General features: G+C 43.8%; 2 protein-coding genes across 6 annotated transcripts; both read right to left on the bottom strand.

The window, feature by feature from the left end:
• Positions 1-244: 244 nt before the first annotated feature.
• Positions 245-2,961, bottom strand: LOC113018764 (transmembrane protein 272-like). 5 transcript variants are annotated; one of them, XM_026162124.1, is made up of 5 exons: positions 2,889-2,961; positions 1,344-1,419; positions 1,213-1,263; positions 964-1,128; positions 245-450 (listed from the first exon to the last, which is right to left on the bottom strand). In XM_026162124.1, exons 2-5 carry the CDS (start codon positions 1,402-1,404, stop codon positions 260-262), a joined length of 468 nt encoding a protein of 155 aa, XP_026017909.1. In that variant the 5' UTR covers positions 1,405-1,419; positions 2,889-2,961; the 3' UTR covers positions 245-259. The 5 variants fall into 5 exon arrangements, with proteins under 5 accessions (XP_026017909.1, XP_026017910.1, XP_026017913.1 ...); XM_026162125.1 differs by having other exon boundaries at positions 964-1,125; XM_026162128.1 differs by having other exon boundaries at positions 964-1,100.
• Positions 2,962-5,676: 2,715 nt separating this feature from the next.
• On the bottom strand, positions 5,677-18,328 carry polr2a (RNA polymerase II subunit A). Its single transcript, XM_026162087.1, has 29 exons — positions 17,983-18,328; positions 17,101-17,233; positions 16,874-17,010; positions 16,585-16,758; positions 16,212-16,493; positions 15,959-16,120; positions 15,646-15,866; positions 15,417-15,549; positions 15,203-15,327; positions 14,825-15,035; positions 14,516-14,725; positions 14,264-14,432; positions 14,066-14,160; positions 13,733-13,936; positions 13,421-13,643; positions 13,146-13,329; positions 12,843-13,014; positions 12,296-12,401; positions 11,809-12,014; positions 11,451-11,714; positions 11,123-11,330; positions 10,936-11,036; positions 10,733-10,837; positions 10,445-10,627; positions 10,122-10,325; positions 9,850-10,036; positions 9,611-9,724; positions 9,348-9,497; positions 5,677-9,174 (listed from the first exon to the last, which is right to left on the bottom strand). The coding sequence occupies exons 1-29, from the start codon at positions 18,067-18,069 to the stop codon at positions 8,024-8,026; spliced, it is 5,901 nt and encodes a 1,966-aa protein (XP_026017872.1). The 5' UTR covers positions 18,070-18,328; the 3' UTR covers positions 5,677-8,023.
• Positions 18,329-20,597: the final 2,269 nt, after the last annotated feature.

The following is a 20,597-nucleotide window of genomic DNA, read 5'->3' as shown; positions in this document are numbered from 1 at the left end:
TCAAAGATAAGAGTGTCAGAAGGATGACAAATCAGAAAATGCGAAGTGTGTGAAAGTATTACTTAACATACAAATCAAGCTTAAAATAATACAACAGCATACAAGGACATAAATGTCTTTACTTTCATATTCTCACATGAAAGGAACCTGTTAACACATCAGCCAATGATGAACGTGTCATATTACGACATGACGTAAGATAACTTTTTAAATCGTTATTCAATATAAACCACCATCCACAGTATTCATTGCTTTTTGTTTATTCACCATAGGGTAAAGGCAAAACAAAAAAGCACAAGCAACAGGGACAGAAGAGCGAGAAGCCTAAAAGGATGTAGTTCAGGTTCATGGTCCAGAAGGCAAACAGGTAGAGTGTTTTGTCGCAGTACATATGCGGGCTCGCTGTCTTATTGTAGTTGGGCTCATAGACGGAGTAGATCCACACGTTTCCTGAAAGACAGAGCAAAAATAAAATGTTTAATATAGAAGTGAAGAGTTTCATGACTATTATTTATTTTCTTTCTCCAGTGCACTTGTGTGATTCATTAACATAACGCTGATGAATGTTTGTTATTATGGTACACCTACCATATCTGTTTCTCTCACATGCTTTATTGGTTTTTTGGTGCTGCCCATACCAAGAACTTTCATACATGAAATCAATGGGTTCCACATTATTTTATTTACCTCTGTTCACCAGCAGAGTGAATTTAAAATCAAACAATCAAGATTTGACTGAAGTGCAGACAGTGTTAGTTTATTTAACAATGCAGCAACACACATAAATAGTGTGGTCTGGAGGAGGTAACCAAGGCAACCAGTGGAAGTAACATATGAGCAGTAAGATCAGGAAGTAATTGGGTGCGAATGTCTGAAGGTTTTACCTACATGCTGAGTCTTACATTTGCTTTCTGGGAAGCAAACAAACAAAACAAAACTGCTTTCTTCCATTTTTCAGCTTACCAGCAATGAACCAGCAGAAGACGAAGAGTGAAACGAGGCAGCTCCAGGCGCTCCTGCAGTTGCGGAGACACTGAAGGATGGAGAACAGCAAGGTCACCACTCCAACCACCAGCAGGTAGATGGGAATAAAGGGCTCCCTGGGACAGTCATGGAGGTTCAATGCTCCTTTTAGGACACAGAAAAATACCTAACTGTATACATTTATGAAAATGTCTACATCTGTCTAACAGTGAGTGCACCTGTGCTTACCCATGATGAGCTGAGCAATGTGCATGACAAACAAAATCACCTGGAAACATCCTGAGACAAAAACAGAACACATATTAAAGTCATCTGTCTGATGATGGTCCTGCTGAGGTCAGCGTGGCACCAGTTCTTACGTACGACCACAAATGGAGGTCTACATCTGTAGACGTATGTCAGTGTGTACGTGTCAAGCATCGTCTCCAATGAAAACTTCAAAAGATAAAGACACAGAAGTTCAGCTTTGTTCACGACTATCACAAGACTCAAGTGACTCAAGAATCACAGAAGCAGTAAATCTAACCAGGTGACCAAGCAAACTTTAAACAAAACCTTCCCCAAAGGGAAGTGGGTTTACACCCTGTAAATGCTGCACAAAACAAAGGCTAGGTGCACCCAAATTTTTCAACCGCATTGCTTAATCAAGTTCACTTTTTTTTTTAAGTTGCTGTCCATACAGACATTATTGATTTGTAAATGATTAACTAACAAAGTTCTTTATTTGGAGCACAGTTCTATAGGAAGGATAAGTTACTTAAAAAGTGCTTGTGCTTAAAGTGCTTTGGCACTTTGGCACTCTTTGGCAATATTGTAGACAATGTTAAACTTAATCACATCGGCCTCCTCTGACAACCTGTTTGCTGCTGACTGCTGCTTAAAGGCAGTGGGGAGAGGGGAAACTTGGGCAGTGCATTTATCGCAGCATATAATGAGCTTTCTGGATACACTGCTTTTTCAGCGTTGATGGCTCTGTGTCAGAGCACTGGCTATGAATTTCACACAGATCAGGCCTTAACGAAAAAGTTATCAATCCTTCTTTTCATCTTTTGTCATTACCCACAGCTACATCCACTTCTGTCGGGCCTAGGCTACTCACTAGGGCAGGGTATCATCACTGATTTCTATAATCCATTTGATTCTGATTCACGAAGTCCCGATTCGATTTGATTGAATTTTGCCTCAGACAGTCAGAAATATTATAATTATGATCATTTAGCAGTAATTTGGCATAATTTAGAAAAAATTTAATTTTAATGTAAATATTTAAAAAGTTGAAATTTCTTCGCTATTAAACAGCAGACATTACGCTTTCTTGTGGAGGTCATTTTTGAAAAACAAAAACAAAAACAGTAGCCGACAGCACTGTACATAACTTGTGCGTAATAAGCCAACGAATAATGCAGAAAACAGATTTGAGACAGAAAACTGTTCTTGAAGTATACTGAGAGAGAGAGCAGCTGTGCCAGATGTGCTTTTGGTGGAAGCAAAACAGCAAAAGTAAGAGGGAATTCGTGACGATGTTTATCAAATGTGAAGCATAGTTTGGATCTTTTTTTGCTGCTGGTTCAGTCAGTTTTGGTTGGAGATCGAAAAAAAACCTGCAGCATCAGAATCTAGCGCAAAAAAAGTGACGTAAACACAAAGACCGGATCTGTGCTTTCGACTTTCAGCGTGTCCGTGTACGTGCCGTTAGGTCAGAAAACCGACATCTCGCTGATTCTGACGTTTTTATGTCGAATCCGTTAACCTGCTCTCATTTACCGTTTTAGCTGTTTGGTGGTTGTTGAAATAGTTTTGTGAGCTTTAACCTGAGATTCTGGCGTTTCTGTCAAAAATACGTTTATACTTAAAAGTCGATTCAGGATTTAATGAATCGATATTGCGTTAATCACGCTACTCACCTCCCTCTATCCGCCGCACTTTCAAATGTAGACAAGAAGAGCTACAGAAATATCTGGACCACGGCCAATCAGAGAAGTCCCGCCCCTGACTATCTCTGATTGGTTTAGACCATGATATGGGCATAATGTGTGTTTGTTGTTGTTGATTACATGGAGACTATCAGAGTGCGGAGACTTTTGTTTTTTGTTTTTGCCGAATGGGGCCATTCGATTTTTGATTTTTTGATTTTATTTTATTTTTTATTTTATTTTTTGCACTGTTGAGAAATTGGTCGAACTCTAGAGCCCCGCCTTTTCACTCAAATGATGCTGCTGCTCAACCCATTTGTTGGTTGGGCAGCAGAGTTGAGTGCGATGTTTGTGCCCATGAAAAACTTACCAAATCTTCTCTGCCAATGCCGAACAGTTTCTTTTGCTCCTGTTTTGCAATTCTGATTGGCTACCTGTTTTGTGCCATGTTTGACTGATCTGAAGAGGGCCTATGGCACAGTTTGGAGCAAGCCCTTGTACCATCTCCATATTAAAGGCCAAGCCCCATGGGCTACAACCACACTGAAAAAAGGCCGAACTGGAAGACCAACACAGAGGCTGGATGATAAGAGGCATTAGGGGGACATCTAGTGGCGTTTGAATATTATTGCAGTCAGCCAAGTGTGTTTTCTCTCAGGCACAGTGTGTAAATGTTATAAATCTAAAAAGAAAAGGCTCAGCCAGATGAAAGCTACAGTATGTTTCAGTACTTGAGCTGTTGCACTAAATAAGAAAAAACAGTCAGTTTTACTTCTCTCAGTTAGTTTGAGGACTTTAATTTGTTTACTCATGCCAGGATTAGTGACCTCCAATTAGTGCAGGTAATGACATAATTTACAGTCTCACTAATTCTAAAAGTCCAGTAAATAACCCTCTGCAGTTTGATCTTTTTGACTCCGAAAGTCAAAGCAGTGCCTGCACACATACCTGAAAGTAAGAAGGTAGTCCTCCCACCTAAAGAACTGCAGACCACATCTGCAGAATCCCATAATTTCAAACAGTACAGACTCACGGTGATTAAGAAATATCAACAGCAACATTAAAACATTCAAAGTTTACCATGTTCCTACTTTTTGCAGCTCAACATCTTGAGGTTAATGTGAAGTCTAACAGGGCAGAGGTAAGACTTGTTGGCGACAGCTACATCTGCCTATAGCTCAGAGGACTCACACTCGAGCGGAGAACTCAGCGGAGGAACTCGGTGAAGAAGAGAGAAGGTTAGTTTATATTTCCTGGTAATGATTTGCAAACTTGGTGGATAAAGGAAAGAGCAATCATGCTTGTAGAGTGGGGTTCATGTAGCACGTCTGCTTCAGGTTAGGCAATCTCAAACACGAGTACAAAGAGGAGGAAGTCAGAAGATTTTCTCCTCCTTGTACATGTTTCTGTTGCTCTTCAAGTCACTGACTTTAGCTGAATACTGGCTGCATACTGAACATATGTTCACGACTCTTACCCAAGGCACTCCAGCTCCCACTGGGAGAGGAGGTTTTTGCAGGGGGGCAAAGACTTTGAGATCCACTCAGCCTCCTGCTGGACACAGTCTTCCTCGACTTCAAGCTAGTCAGTGCTGACGTGTCTGTGATAGAAAGTCAAAAACAGTGCAGCCACAGACATGAAACCACAGATGTACAGGAGGTGAACACAAACATCAGCATGATGTTTGAAATCAGCTCAAAGCAGGAGCAAACACTGAAAGGATCTCACAGTGACGAATACAATGAATACAATATAATGGTTTGTTCAGAGCTGCTTCTCTGCAGTGTCACCTTACAAAAAGCCCATCCAGTGAACTGATGGGAGTTTACACCTCTGACAGCATCAGCCTCTCTAATTTATAGATCCATAAGAGATAAATTTACTGAATTTTCCAGAGGAACCCACCCGAGGGATTTATAGTTCTATCTAAATAAGTTGATGAAGAAAATGTCCCAACATGATGATGTAAATCAAACATGCTTTCAGAGTGAGTCTCCAACACGTGAGGAAAACGGGAATCAAGTGAAAATCTGGACTTTCCTAATGAAAGTTTGTCAAACACGATTCCAAATCACTGACTTCCTTTTAAAGTCTCCACAAATAAGTCACTGCCATCTTGCGGCCACAAGATGGCAGTGACGTAAAGGTTGGCTGCAAAGAGGGAGACAGAAGCTGTTTAATATGAAAGCAGAGAGAGCTTTACTTGTTAATTCATGTGTAACTTAAAACTAAGTCATCCTGGACAAAACTGCCTTTTTTCCAGGCTTCTGAGACTGAGTGGCTCCAGTCTGCTCATTCGATCAGTTTTGAATCCTGCAGAAATGATCGTCCTCCTGGAAGGCTCTCCTCTCTCCACAGAGCAACGTCGGAGCTCTGTTACAGTGACCATCAGGTTCTTGGTCACCTCCCTGACTGGTCAGGCAGAGAGCTCTAGGAAGAGTCCTGCTGGTTTACAAACGTCTTCCCTTTAGAGATGAAGCTGCTGAGTTCACTGGGACCTCCACGCCTTGATACAATCCTGTCACAGAGATCAGCAGACAATTCACTGGACTTATTGTGTGCAGAATTTTGAGATGAAAAGTGAATTTAATCCATTTTGGAGTAAGACTGAAATGACAAAATATGACACAATGGCTGAGAATACTTTCCAGATGCATTCCAAGTTTCTCCATTCAATTTACATTTTATTAGCAGGAAAACTGAATGCTGCTATCAGATTTATAAGTGCCTGAAATAATAATTACTAAACGTAGATGCTGATTTAAAAAAGACAAAACAATTTTATAGTAAAACTTTTATTCGGTTTTTTCAAGTCAAAAACAAAGAACAGATACAGAATGAGATCATGACTTGATTTCTATACAGTGGCAACTTTAATTTAAACCTTCCTTTGCCCACACATGTAAAGTCATTCCTCAGCTTTACACTCTGCATCACCCTTCATTCACTCACGCACACACTCCCATTCATTCATTCGCACTGGGAGTCCCGATGACCTGCATTGAGAGAACAGCACATATTTAAGACTACAGGATTGGATGCAGACATAGCGTCCACCGAGATATTTACTGAGTGCAGTCACCAAACCTGGGTTCTGTCAAAGGCCAGAGGGATGCAGTCCTTTAAATTCAACACCCATTGGGGAAGCAGTGTTTTACAAAAGTAGACATTTGAAGATTTTCAGAACAAAACCCAACCGATGCCTCGGGACTCCCAATCACATCCAACACCTGCTCTCCTCCCTATGATTCCCCTCGTCACAGGTACACTTGTAGAAAGAAAAAAAACAAACACTGATTTTCAGAAATGAGGATCACTCATGGATGAAGAGGGAAAAGGGAAGGGGATCCAGCAAGTCCAAAATATTCAGATGAGTTTTTCCATCAGGGGTACAGACTGTTCCCTGACATCATCAAAGCACGAGAGAAAGCACCCGCACTGAAAAGAAAGCTCACACTAATGTAGTGGGTAACAGTGTTTTAAAGAGAGGCCAAAGGCGCCGTTTCTCTGGACGATCTCCGCTTTCAAAGAAAAAACAAAATCGTTACTCTTACCGAGGACAAAATAAAAATAAGTTCAACCTTTCCTCTTTCACAACCTGGTGACATCGGTCAAAATGCGATACAGCTGAGAGTGAACAGAAAAGTAAGTCGTGAGTGGGAGAAAAATGTAAAAATAAAGCACTCCTCCTTCACCCCCTGCCCTCTTCATCCACAGTGTGTGAACATGAGCCTCCTGGAAACAGGTTTATAAAAATCACCAAAAGCAAACAAGTGAAAAGCCAAAAAGAAGTCTTACTTTGTCTCTATTCACACAGAATAGTAGTTAACTTTCTTTCTTAAATAGTCCAAATAAACCTGTGTACAAATCAACTATCAGAGATGGGACAATGATTAGTGAAAAGCCAGATGGATGTGGGAAAAAAAATGCTCAAACTAAAGCTTGATCAAAATGTATCAACATGTGTTACTCATGCAAACAGTGACAGAAGCAGCAATGCCAAACTAGTATCCCTCATCCACGGCTGCCCCATTTCCTCCTGAACTCAAAAGTAAAGACAATCCTTCTATTTTATTTAATAGAAATCTTTAAATTCTCCCGCATCAGGGGAAGATCATTTGGAAAAGTTTTCTTCTTTTTCTTGCTTTTGATGCACAAGTCTCCAAAATAGCAGAGGACAATAGGATGCTGGCGGGTGTTTATGACATCATTCAGCGCTCTGGGGTGTGAAGGAGGAAGAGTGCGAGGCCGATGGGTACATACGCTTATGCAGTCGAAGATGCTCTGAATGAGAAGCGTCTTTTTTTGTATAAACTGCATGCCAGTTTCTCTCTCCTGTAATGGATGCGTTAATGGAGACGACATGTTTTAATGTAATTGCACTCGAGCCCCCAAAACAACTGGCAGCAAGTGTTCTTCTACAAAAGCAGGAGAAAAAAAAAAAAAAAAAAAATTGGGCAGGGGGTCTCACAAGACACACCTCGGTGAAATGTGCAGTAAACAAAAAGGCGCAGGCTAACCCTCCTCGATTTTCCTTCCAGCTTATGCTTTTGGTGATGAATACAATCTGCTTAGCTTTTCGGAAAAGGCTTTTGGCAATATGTACGCGTTCCAGGAACCAAAAAAAAACAAAAAACAACCATTTAATTAATAAGAGCAAGAGAGAGAGACTGGATGCAGGACACTATAAAGTTAAAAAGAGACTCATTTCCCCCTCCACAGTTTAAATATTCACCACATCTTCCTCTCCTTTTCATCCTCTTGAGGGATTCTCAGTTTTGCTTCAACACCCCAAGTGAAAATTAAAAAACTATTTCAAAAAGGCAGCCTTTTTTCCTTCAGGCAAAGCAGTTCAAGTCTTTCACATAATAGTTTTGAACTTTTTTTTTTTTTTGGGGGGGGGGGGGTTAAAGATGAGGGGGGGGGGGGCAGCTCCTTCGGATGGTCCCAGGCTTGAGTTTTCCTCACAGGAAATGATCACAGCTGGGACCCTCCAGTGGCTAAAAGCTCCGTCACCTCCAGCTGTTTAAAGATGCTGTCCGTTTAGTTGTCTCCCACGAGGCGATGGAGCTTCGTCCCCGTTCTGTTATTTCTTTTAGCCGCCTCCCCTTCTCCTGCGCAGCTCATCAGTTGTTCTCCTCGTCGCTGTCGTCAGGGCTGATGGCCGGGCTGTAGGTGGGGGAGGTGGGGCTGTATCCAGGGGAGGTGGGGCTGTATGTTGAGCCTTTGGGACTAGTCGGCGAGTACGTGGGAGATGTGGGTGAGTATTTGGGTGAAGTTGGGGAGTAAGTGGGGGATGTAGGAGAGTATTTGGGGCTGGTGGGGGTATAGGTGGGGGAGGTGGGGGAGTAGGTGGGAGAGGTGGGGCTGTATTTTGGAGTCGTCGGAGAGTAAGTAGGAGAAGTGGGAGAGTACTTCGGCGATGTTGGGGAGTACTTGGGTGACGTGGGAGAATATTTGGGGGAGGTGGGAGTGTACTCTGGGGAGCTGGGGCTGTATGAAGGCGAGGTCGGAGTATATTTGGGTGAGGTGGGGGAGTAAGAGGGCGAGCTGGGGCTGTATGATGGTGAGCTGGGCGTATAAGTGGGCGACTGCGGGGTGTAGCGTGGACTGGAAGGCGAGTATGACGGAGAGGTGGGTGAGTACGAGGGAGAAGTGGGTGAGTAGTTGGGGCTGGTCGGGGTGTAGTTGGGAGAAGTCGGGGAGTAAGATGGCGATGTCGGGGAGTAAGATGGGGAGGTAGGGGAGTAACTGGGTGAGGTGGGGGTGTAGTTTGGTGATGTGGGGCTGTAGCTCGGGCTGGTCGGCGAGTAGGAAGGAGACGTGGGGGAGTACGAAGGGGAGGTGGGCGAATAGGATGGAGACGTGGGGGAGTAAGAAGGCGAGGTGGGAGAGTAAGACGGTGAGGTGGGTGAATAGCTGGGCGACGTCGGGCTGTAGCTCGGCGACGTCGGACTATAGCTGGGCGAAGTGGGAGAGTAGGAGGGGGAGGTGGGAGAGTAGGAGGGAGAGGTGGGGGAGTAGGAGGGAGAGGTGGGGGAGTAGGAAGGAGACGTGGGCGAATAGGAAGGAGAAGTTGGGGAGTAACTGGGCGAGGTGGGCGAGTAGGAAGGAGATGTCGGGCTGTAGTTGGGGCTGGTGGGAGAGTAAGAGGGAGAGGTGGGGGAGTAGGACGGAGAGGTAGGGGAGTAGCCCGGGCTCTGTGGGGTGTAGCCACCTGGGGAACGAGGCTCGTAGGCGGGGGAAGTGGGGGAGTAGTTTGGTGACATGGCTCCACCTAAAGAAGAAGAGACATTTTAGAGATGAGTAAGAAACCATCCAGGATGAGTCTTTGACTTTAATGCATGCAGATTTAACACAACACAACAAATGGATCTAAAGACATTATGAAGCGTGTATCCAAGGTAACTGCCCAAACAAGAGATCAAATGTGCCCAGTCAGTATCTAACCTGGAGATGGGATGTATGGGCTGGCAGGTCCCGGAGATCCTGGAGAGCCAGGAGTGGGAGACCAAGCAGGGGAGTAACCAGGAGAAAAGCCACTTGCATCTGATGCTGCACTGGGGGAGAACCCTGCTCCTCCAGGGGTCATGCCGCTGCCTGGAGGGTAAATTAAAAATCAAACATCAGTAAATGAAGAACAAAATTAAAAAACAAACAAGAAAAAAAAAAAACCCGCCCACAAAGCAATGTAGGCGCTCACACACACTTACCAACACTGGGAGACCAAGCGCCATAGGCTGGGGTAGCTCCGGTGTTCCATGGGGTCATAGCAGGGGACATGCCGCTCATGGGACTGGGCACAGTGCCGAAGAACATTCCCGTGGCTGCAAATCGGATGGAGACGGAACATAAATATCGTATAAAGAAAAAAGAAAAAGTAAAAAATAAATAAATAAATCTGCAATACAAACGATCCCTGGTTCTATCCAACAGACTTTCCCCCACTTACGTCCAGCCACGCTGATGCCGGGTATGTTTGTGGGAATCTCCATGCCGTATTTGCACTTCTCAGCGTCCAGCAGTAGGTCGAAGCAGCCCGTCCCCGCTGGTGCTAGCTGGCCAAGCATGATATTCTCTGACACACCCTTCATGGGATCGCACTCTCCATGGGATGACGCCTCCATCAACACATCCACCTAAACAGAAAATAAAAGAACATAACTATGAGGACAAAATCTTCATGATTCAGATTAAAAATAATTCAGTAGTTAGTTCTCATACCGTCTCCTCGAAGGAACACTTCATGAGCGGTCCCGTGTCTTGGCGGTTGATGCCGTGACGGGTGATGGCCATCAGGTGACCTCGGCAGGTCATGGTGTCACAGAGCAGAGCCAAGTGGCGGTAGTTGACGTAGGAACCGTCGAAGGAGATGACGTGGTACAACTCCCTCTCCAGAGCCTTTCGCACAGCCTCAATTCCCAAGACCTAACAGAGAGAAAAAGCAGGAGAGGAGAGGGGAAAGTAAATAACAAGGACAACAAAAACAAACAAAAAACAACAGTATTTTGCTCCACTGAGATAAAACCATTTTTATGCTTTTGTACCGTGAATATCTCCACAATGTCGTTGGAGGTGGTCCTGACGGGGTCGACGTCTTTCTCGCTGAGCACTCTCATGAGACTCACTCCGTCCGTCTCAAGGATCCACTCCTGCAGGGCTTTGAACTCACCGTCCTCTGTGATGATGATCTTCTTCTTGTTGTCAGTCTGGGGCAAGTGCATGTACACCTGAAGGAGAGGAGGTGCGCCTTTAACTTATAATCAGGCTTTAGGGAGGAGTTTGAGAACATTAACTTTCCTGCAGCAATCATTAAAATGTGCGTTATCCATTACCTTGCTGATCTGCTCGATGCCCTGCAGAGTCATGTCTGTCAGCATGTTGGACTCGATGCACCTCAGGAAGACGTCGTCATCCATCTTGTCCACCACCTCCTCGTCCTAGGCAGGAAACAAAAAATTAAAAATAAAGAAAATGAATAAATATAAAATCTGACTAGAGTGAATTTACTGTTATTAAAATCATCACTGCTGCTCACCTCCTGGAACTTGTTTTCATCACTGTTCATGATTCTGATTCGCAGCACCAGCTTCTCAGCGTTGTCGTCGTTGAAGATGCAGTTGAGGTCTTCTCCAAAACCTGACAGAGACGCCACAGTTACATTATGGTAAATTCATTCCGAAAAGGGAAAAAGAAAGAAAAGAAAATGTGCGTCCACACCCCACCTGCATTGATCTTCTCTGCAATCTGCTCCATAGTCAGTTTGCGATCTGTCATGTGCTTCCGGTCGAGCTCGATGCGCAGGAGCCACGGCGAAATTCGTGTCACATCGAAGTCGGGCATCTCGTAGTAGACGTTCACCCACTCCTGGTCCTCGGCCACCACCGTGTTCTGTGGGTTGGGATCGTAGTAGATGGCGGTGTTGGCCGTCACCTGAGAGAAAAAGAATCCAGCTTGTACATTAGGACCGAACAATTTTCTGAAAAATGACACTTCCTGTGGCTTCCTCTAGATCCCATCAAAATAAAGGTACATACAATGACTTCCTCTTACTTTTCTCAGTGTTGTGTGCTCCAGCCGACAGAGGATATCTTTGGCCCTCTCTGCGTCACGTGCCGCCTGACCCAGAAGGAAAACAGTCAGTGAAGGCGTCTTTGGCCTCTTCGAAATGTTGATCAACTCCTTCAGACGGGGCACACCGAGTGTTACGTTCTTGGCCGACACGCCGGCATAGTGGAAAGTGTTCAGGGTCATCTGAGTGGCTGGCTCTCCCAGAGACTGAGCAGCCAGAGCACCCACCATCTCACCGGGGTGAGCCTGGAAAAGGAGGTGCAGGAAAACAAAATGTGATGTTCAGCTGTTCAGAAGCCTAAAAACGCTTAAACCCCTCGCGTCAATGTGCTAAACTCACAATAGACTGGTTGAACTTGGTCTCAATCTCTCCCAGCAGCCAATCGAAAGCCTCGGTGGACAGCCGGAACTCCTCGGTCATGCGCTTGGAGCACAGTGTGGAGCGCAGGTGGATGTTAAAGAGCAAGGTGGCGTTCTGCTGGGCCTGTCTACTCAGAGGGTCGTCGCCATTCACAATCACCAGCTTCTTACTCAGGTCGTGAACACCTGAGGATGCAAATGCACAAAGACTGAAATTTTGTCTACAGTGGTGTACGCTACAGAAAAAATAAACACCTTTCCTCCCTGTCAGAACACTGGAGCTATGTTGATCTAATCATTCCGCTTGTTATATAACAGGCAGGAATTCACCAAGTGGCTTTACAAAGCTTTAAGAAGCACCTGAGGCCAGGTCATGATCTCTCAGCTCCAACAGCCTCCACACGCACAATTCATCCTTGAACATAAAGAGCTGCAGCTTCAGTGAGATTTCTTATTTTTCAGCTTACCCTCGACCACTCTGAGAGGATGGAGGTCTGTCGGAGTTCGAGGGTTGATTCGGAAGATCTTCTGAGCGTTCCAGATCATTCTGGCCAGGTTGCACGGCAGCACCACCTGCAGGTGAAGCAGCATAGCAGAATGAGTATTTCTGCATTCTCAGTAGTCAAGCTGACCAGTTGTCCCACTTTATGTGGGACAATTCAGTCAGCGTCCCACATTTTGACTGGCTCCGGTTATAAAAGTGAAGACATCTCTCAGAGGAAATCTGTGGCCCATTAAAAAGAAATATGCTGATCTATGTATTTATTCTCACGAATGATTAGCAGACAGAAACATGGCCGAAAGAAAAGTGGGTGCACAAAGGTCCACAGACACTCCAGCTTTATTAATTAGTTTAATAAAAATGTGTGAATCATCTGTGCAACATGAGATTTATACCAGACGTCTAACGTCCATAGTTTTGTTTTTAGATGCATTCATGTTTACTACCTTTAGGGTTTTGGGGGGGCAGTGGAGTTAGAGAGCAGACACATCTATTACTGTGATCTCACACACCTTACTGTCACCAGTAGGGAAAATTGCTCGCAGGATCTCCCTGTCCTCCTTCATCTTATCAAACTCCCTTTCCAAGGTGCCCTGGACATGAGCATTGGTCATCACGTCTTTCACCACGTCTTCTTGCAGCGTTCGCCTCAGTGCTCGCTCATTTGTGCAATCAAACTTGAACCTGGAAATACCAGATGAGGCATGTTAACCACTTCAAAAAAAATGAATAAAATGCTCAGCACAGATCTTAAAATCATTTTAAAACACCACTTCTGTGATTGAACACATGCAGGTGTCAGGTGCGTGACTCACTTCTTTTCGAAGGCTTTGTGCGAGGGTTTCACTGTTGCCAGATTTTGGAACTCTACATTCTCTCCTGCCAGGCCGTCCTCACCGTATCGCAGCTGCACCACCTGATTGATGGAGTTCCGCACTGTGCCATCATACTTCACCATCACAGACTCCATAGACTTGATCAGACGACGCTGGATGTAACCTATAAATGGGGCAATTTTTTTTTTCCTTAAACATCTTGTCCTGCGTTTAAATTTTATTCTCCATTTTTTGGTCAGACTGCACAGACTTACCAGTCTCAGCTGTCTTGACAGCTGTATCAATCAGACCCTCTCTGCCTCCCATGGCGTGGAAGAAGAATTCTGTTGGTGTCAGGCCGGCCAGGTAGGAGTTCTCCACAAAACCTCTGCTCTCAGGACCGTAGTCATCCTTGATGAAGTGAGGCAATGTGCGATGTTTGAAGCCAAACGGGATTCTCTTACCCTCCACGTTCTGCTGCCCCACCACAGCAATAACCTGAATAAGGAGGAAAGACAAGTCGAGTGTCTCGAACTCCAATCAAATCCAATTACTCTAATGCAAGGTGGTAAGGAGGACTCCTTTACCTGTGAGATGTTAATCTTTGAGCCCTTAGATCCAGCCACCACCATGGACTTGAAGTTGTTGTACTCGGACAAAGACTTCTGGGCAGAGGATCCCGTTTTGTCTCGAGCATCGTTAAGGATGCGATTCACCTGGTTCTCAAAGGTCTGCCTCAGTGTGTTACCAGGGGTCGGCTCCAGCTCGTTGTTGTGAGCTTTCTCAATGACCTGGCAGACAGAGAGTCAAAGAAATTATTTTCCTGTATAAAATTTCACTCTATTATCTGCAAAAACTGGTGAACCAGCTGAATAAGAATCAGCCTCGAGTTTGAGACGTTTATGAAACATTGTTCTTACTTCTATCACATCCTGTTTGGCTTTCTTGATCGTATTCTGGATGTCAAGGTACGTCTTGGCATCAGCAATGGAGTCACCAATACCAATGGAATGACCTGTTAAAATAGAAGGGCTTATTATGAAAACAATCAATTTGGGAATATTTATTTAATGTCTATTCAGAAATATAGCGATAAAGCTCCACTTCTGATTTCGTACCCTCGATGAGCAGCCAGTTGTTGACCACAGTCTGAATGTTGGAGTAGAAGAGTCGGGTGATATCATGGCCCATTTCCAGGTAGGAGATGTGGACGAGGGAGCCAGCTGATGTTCCCAGGGACTTCTTACACAGGATGCCCATGATCAGCTCACCATTCTCCACTATAACCTGATGAAAGAGATAAATAGTTTACTTATAGTGTAATAAGTTTCCAGTCTGTAACTGATACATAGACGGTCTGGCCTTTGTACCTTAGTGTCGCCGGGTGATATGTGCTTATAAGGACCGCTGTCCTCGTCGTCAGGGTGGGTGCTGTGTGTGCGGATCACATTAATGTGTCCTGGAATGATAAGACTGAAGATCTGCTTGCCAGTCCACAGGGGACGAGGTTTGAGAATGGCCGGCTGAGGCATTTTCCCATCCCAGGTGGAGAGGAACATGAGGAGATTCATCACTTCACCCTGTAACGGGGATAAAAGAATTAAATGAGTGCAAAAGGCACTGTGCATTTAGGATCCTTTAAGAGAAAGAACTGCTGGTGATGAAACGAATCTCCTTACCCTCTCCAAGAAGACGTCCCTTTTGGTGAATTTGCGAACAGCAGTCAGAGTGTCCTGCACGATACCCATGACGGGCCTGTTGGACTGCGGTGTGACGATCATACGAGGCACCATGGCCAACTCTTGAATCTCTGCCCTCGTCTCCAGCGACTGTGGCAGGTGGAGGTTCATTTCATCGCCGTCAAAGTCAGCATTGTAGGGCGTGGTGACACTGGATGGAGACGAAATGTTAGAAACGCTAAAACACTTGTATTACAGCTATTTGCAACTGACAGCGTTAGGAACTGCTAATAACAAATATAGTAAAAGATTTACTAAACATAACGAATTCAAGATACTCAGATTACTTTCAAGACAAGAAGATGAGTCATTGAGTACCTGAGGTTGAGTCGAAATGTGGACCACGGCAGAATCCGCACCCTGTGCCCCATCATAGACATTTTATGTAGTGTAGGTTGTCGGTTGAAAATGACAATGTCCCCGTCACACATGTGTCTCTCCACCTACACAGAAAATAGTGCTTTTTAGTCTGAACACATACACAGGATTGCAAATCAAGTCAGGCTTTAATTATGTATTTTTTCCTTCTTACCTTGTAGCCAATTTGCAGATGAAGATCACTTGGTTTTGGGTGAAATCGCAGGTCAATTCTGTCTCCATTGTCGCGGATGATGTATTTGGCTCCGGGATACTGGCTGTTTCCTCGTCGTACCAGTTCTTGCAATCTGATAGACATAATCCGAACGAATTAGCTGACACAAGTTCACTTCAAATTAAAAAATTCTTGAAGGCACAAATCATTACGTTAAATGAAAATGTACCTGTCTATATTGAAAGGTGTGACAATTTCTGGGAAGGTCATGTTGGCAGCAATGGATCGTGGTACGCCCACTTGGTCAATTTGCAGGTTGGGATCTGGGGTGATGACGGTTCGAGCTGAGAAGTCCACACGCTTCCCCATCAGGTTACCTCGCACTCTCCCCTCCTTCCCCTTTAGACGCTGTTTTATGGACTTGAGAGGGCGGCCAGACTTTTGCATCGCCTGATGTAGAAAAACATTGGTTATAGCAGATGATAATGAGCTCACGTGAATGTTTATCTGTTTCGTTATGGTGCCAGAAAGTACACACATACTCTTGGCAAGCCTGGCAATTCATTGTCCACCATAGTGGCAACATGAAACTGAAGCAGCTTCACATCTTCAGCTATGACGTGAGCAGCCGCACCACTCTGCTCGTTTCTTTTAAGCTGGTTGTTGATTTTGACGATGTCGGCCAGTTTGTGGGTCAAGTCATCCTTTAAAACAGAAGTTAAGTAAGTCATGATGATTTAGGATGCTCTCACATATATGGGAGGGGGAAAAAAAAAAGTCTCGGTTGTCCTTTACCTGGTTGCGAGCTGAGCCCTGCATCACTACAGCAGGCCTTACAGACAGTGGAGGCACAGGCAGCACAGTTACAATCATCCACTCTGGTCGGGCGAACTTGGGGTCCATGCCCAAGATGATGTCTTCTTCATCCGCGATGCGCTTGAAGATCTCATGCACACGCTCAGGACTCAGCAAGATTTTCTTCTCCTGCGAGTCCTCATTAACGTGTTTCCACTCAGCATACAACTCCAAGCCGGAGCGTTTAATGCGTGGTTGATAGCGTCCACAGCCCCCGTGACCCTATGTAAACCATAAGGGAAGGATGAGGTTAAATAGCTGAGCCATTCCACGAATGTTTGTACACGGTGACTAAAAGGCCCCACCCAAATACCTTCTCCTTGGTGAGATCCTCCTCCGTCTCCTGCTGCTCCATTCCAAATTTGTTGTCCATCTCCTCTCCGCCTTCACAGATGTTTTTTCCTTTGCACAACTCGTAGACGTGGGTCAAACGCTTCCTGGGTTGTCCTTTGGATTTTGCGAGGATGTCTTTGATCTTGGGATTGTTCTATAGGTTAACAGTAATGGATTAAGGTGTTTTAAGAATCCAAACTTGAAACATCAGGACAGAAATAAGATTTTTTTTTCTAGTGAAACGTCAGTACTGTATTATTACTACTTACTGAATCCACTAGCAGCTTGGAGCAAAAGAAGCAGACACACCGAAGAACCTTCATAATCTTTGATATGAAGCCAACGTGGAAAACTGGTTTTGCTAGTTCTATGTGGCCAAAGTGACCTGGACATTCAGTCATGTTGCCTGAAGAAAGAGAAGCAATGTAAACAATATGACATCATGGCCCACCTTTAAAAGAGTATATAGGGACAATAAATGCTAAATTGACAATACCTGCACATGTCTGACATCTCCCAGTTCGCTCTATGACCCCTTGTCTCGGATCCATAAGGCCACTAAGTTTCGGACGTCCTCCTTCTGTTGTTTCGGGGTACTTGATTCCCCATTCTGTGACGGACATCCGTCTCTGGGGAGAAAACAAAGCAAAGTAAATTACTTTCTTCACATTACTGATCATGTCTCAAAAATCGATACATATTCATTTTGTAAGTTCTTTCAATAATGTAATAACGTAAAATATAATAAAGTAAAAAGTAACACGTGTACACACCACGTAACACGTGTTGTTTCGCTAACAACTGTGCGTGAAAAACATGAATCTCTGCCCACGATAACTTCATATTGAAATTTTAGCTATATGAAGAAAAAAAAAAAAAAAAAAAATCACCAAAAATGCAAACCAAGAAACTGATCAAATATCAGTCATGTCACGCTTAAAAAACAACCTTCAGGTTTAAAAATGCTCTGAATTTATTGAAGTAACGATGCCTTTATTGTGGATACAGTGTTAAAATTCAAACACGCAATGAACACATCAAAGAGCTTCACAGACACCAAAATACCATCTCCACACTGGGCCCAGTTATCAATACGCCTTAATAAAATGGGGTTTCATTCATGTGATAGCATAGATTTATTTAAATAATGATGTTCTTTAAGTTCACAAACTTCCTGCAACATGCTAGTTAGCTCAAGCTACTTACTTACTGTTAGCTAGCTAGGCTACGCTAACAATAGGATTTCCCCATTGTAAACGGAACCATGTCGTTGCCCCATATTTTAAATTACACTATAACTGAAGACACTAATGTAACGTATGTGATATGTAATATAATTTAAAATACGAAAATCCCACCCTCCATAAATAAAACCTACAAGTTCATCTGGGCTGATGATGCCGAATTGAACTCTCTTGATCGTGCGCAATGGGCATGCGCTGTCGCCGGAGGGCGGTCCGTGCATCCTGTCTATTCAAAGAGACGCGTCCTTCCTCGGCACGCCGCTTTGTGAGCAGGAACAGCCTTTAAATTGTCACCACGACTCTGGTCAGGCCGCCAACGGTGACCGGAAAGTCTCCGAAGGCGATAGTCCAGGGACCTCTGCTGTCGGTTGCCTTTAAAGCCGAGTTAATTTTGTTTAATCATATATAAGCTGACTACCAACTGTTCCCCTCCCTTTTTTTGATCCACACTCTGGAGCGCTCTAAGCGCTACTGAATGTTGAGAGGTCCAACGCTTGCTTATATAGATTGAGTCTTACTACGGGTTGGCCCACTCACAAAGACAGGGGCTGACTCTTCGGAAGGTGGGACGTGGATACCCGTAGTAAAACGCTCATTGGCCATTCAAGCCAGTTAAATGAATAATCTATTTTATTGCACGTAAAACCAATTGGAGGGCACGCTTGTTTTTGTCAGCGAATGAAAGCTAAAGGCGGGCGTTGATTTAATCCAAGCTAATTCCTATTGGCTACATTAAGCAAGAATAGGCGGTGTTGAGCATATTTTACATCCAAAATGTGAATATTCAATTTAAAGCCTTCGGATTCGTTCTTTTTCTCGTTAATATTTAGTAGCTGAAAAGAGTTGACCAATGACTGCGAAGATATGAAGCTTCTTATAATAATTTCACCAAAACCCGCCTCGTTTCCGATGTTTGCCGAATGTTGCCGATGTGAATTTCTTCCCTCTGAGCAAAAATAAAAAAAATCTCTCTTCCCTCGTTCGTCTCGCTGTGGATCAGCCTGGGCTCTAAGAAAAGAGGCTCAGAGCTGAGGCCTGTAAATGTCTGTAGTGAAACAGGGAAAATAGTCGACAAATATTACATTTTCACTTCAGAAACATTGTTTATTGGATTATATTTCGATCTCTTTTAAGAAATGCGTCGACGTTTTGGCTTTTTGACTTGTGCATTTTTGGATCTCTGGGACTTTGAATGCAAGCCTCAGACTCGACTGCGAGGGATGGCTGCATATTGAACTGGATTTTCCCGCACGCCCTTTAGGAAAGTCTCGGGAAAGCCTCAACTGCTTATTTAACACCTGCTTCTCACCGGATTTGGACTATTTTCACTTATATCTGTAATATGCTCGCTTTGTATTGAATCATAATGTTAAATTGTTGATTCGCTTTAAAATATTTTTGTTAAAACGAGAAACCCTACAAAGGCCACGTTTCGAAAGCAGGCTGAAATGGCGGTTAAGTTGCATTATTTGGCCACTAATTTTACCGACGAACGGCGAGTGTTATTTAAAGTGTAATGGTTGCAACTCGTTTACAAGCCCGCTGATTCCATTTTTAAATTTCTAGAGTTATTATTTGGCTTTCTTGGGTAAAGCAGTCGATTGGTTAGCTTAACGTCGGACTATTTACCAGCAATGACGGTATGTTCCCTGATGTTTTTTGCCCTGCTATTTCACGTACCATCAACAGTTTATTATATTTATCCCATAATGGTATTATTATATCGTAGTGTTAAAAAGTGCCGTTAACGTGAGGCTCCCTGTGTTTTAGCCTTCTTCGGTTTAGCCCTGTATTTGCCATAATGGCACAAAACGATGTTTACCGGTTAATTACTGGCTAATGGTACCATGCTTGTTTACATGCTGAGGTTGTTGAAAACGCGTTGATTTACTATACCACCTTTATTTTTGCTTTTCAAACGCTACCGTGAGGAATATAATTAAGGCTATCACAGTTAGCGCTCAACATGGCGGTTGTATGCTTCTTGTTGTGAACGAGAAAAGATGGAGGTCTGGAATATTCTTGTTGGCTAACTTGACCAGTCAAATACCCACGTATTTGTTTTTATATTAAACCGCCGAACACAGTATTAAAATGAGCCCTGTGAATATTTTAGCTTTACTTTTAAATCGTTAGGTTATTTCAGAGGTAGAAAGTGCTCGTTTACGTTTGCCAGTGACGATTTGAACACTGTCGACTCTTCGTCGGTGGAGAAAGTTGAAGCCATTTTGCTAACAACGTGCATATTAGTCTGTTATAGAAGAGGAAATCTCTCTGTTTAGTCTGTATGCGGATGTATAACCCTGAATTTACTGTAATTAGAACAATGGGGTATTAACCAACATGTATTAGAGTCAAACTGAGGTAAGCGTGTTAGAGCTAAAATATTATAAGTGTCTTCAGTAGCTAAGAATTGTCTTCAGCATAAACAATAGATTATGCTCAAAGGAATCGACCGAAGTGACCAGTGTTTCCTGAGCAAAATGATACAATGTCTTAAATGTAAGCTCTTTGACAGCCACCAATCCCATTTGTCCCATAAAAGCAACAGAGGGTTGTTTGGCAGTAGGTGCTCAGTATTCGGTATAGACCCTTTTACACATTTTGTCTTCGTTTTGTCAAAAGAAGGTGGGAGTAAACGCCACAAGCAGTGTTTAAATCCTTGTGTGGTTGCATAATCTAAATCTGGTGTAGTGTTTTTACTGCATGTAATGCTGTTGAAGCATTGTATCAGGTTCTCCTGCCCATT

This window comes from Astatotilapia calliptera, chromosome 3 (assembly GCF_900246225.1).
Source record: "Astatotilapia calliptera chromosome 3, fAstCal1.2, whole genome shotgun sequence".
In the NCBI taxonomy this organism is placed as follows: domain Eukaryota; kingdom Metazoa; phylum Chordata; class Actinopteri; order Cichliformes; family Cichlidae; genus Astatotilapia; species Astatotilapia calliptera.
This window is presented reverse-complemented; position numbering and strand designations above follow the sequence as displayed.

What these genes read in the sequence shown, in the direction of transcription:
- polr2a (XM_026162087.1), bottom strand. Translation starts at nt 18,069, where the DNA reads ATGCACGGACCGCCCTCCGGCGACAGCGCATGCCCATTGCGCACGATC. An exon ending in CCAAGCTGCTAGTGGATTCA is followed by an intron (nt 16,759 to 16,873) that starts GTAAGTAGTAAT and finishes GTTAACCTATAG; the next exon opens with AACAATCCCAAGATCAAAGA. An exon ending in AGTGTTCCTTCGAGGAGACG is followed by an intron (nt 10,037 to 10,121) that starts GTATGAGAACTA and finishes TTTTCTGTTTAG; the next exon opens with GTGGATGTGTTGATGGAGGC.
- LOC113018764 (XM_026162124.1), bottom strand. Translation starts at nt 1,404, where the DNA reads ATGCTTGACACGTACACACTGACATACGTCTACAGATGTAGACCTCCA. An exon ending in CATTGCTCAGCTCATCATGG is followed by an intron (nt 1,129 to 1,212) that starts GTAAGCACAGGT and finishes GTGTCCTAAAAG; the next exon opens with GAGCATTGAACCTCCATGAC. An exon ending in CTTCTGCTGGTTCATTGCTG is followed by an intron (nt 451 to 963) that starts GTAAGCTGAAAA and finishes TCTGTCTTTCAG; the next exon opens with GAAACGTGTGGATCTACTCC.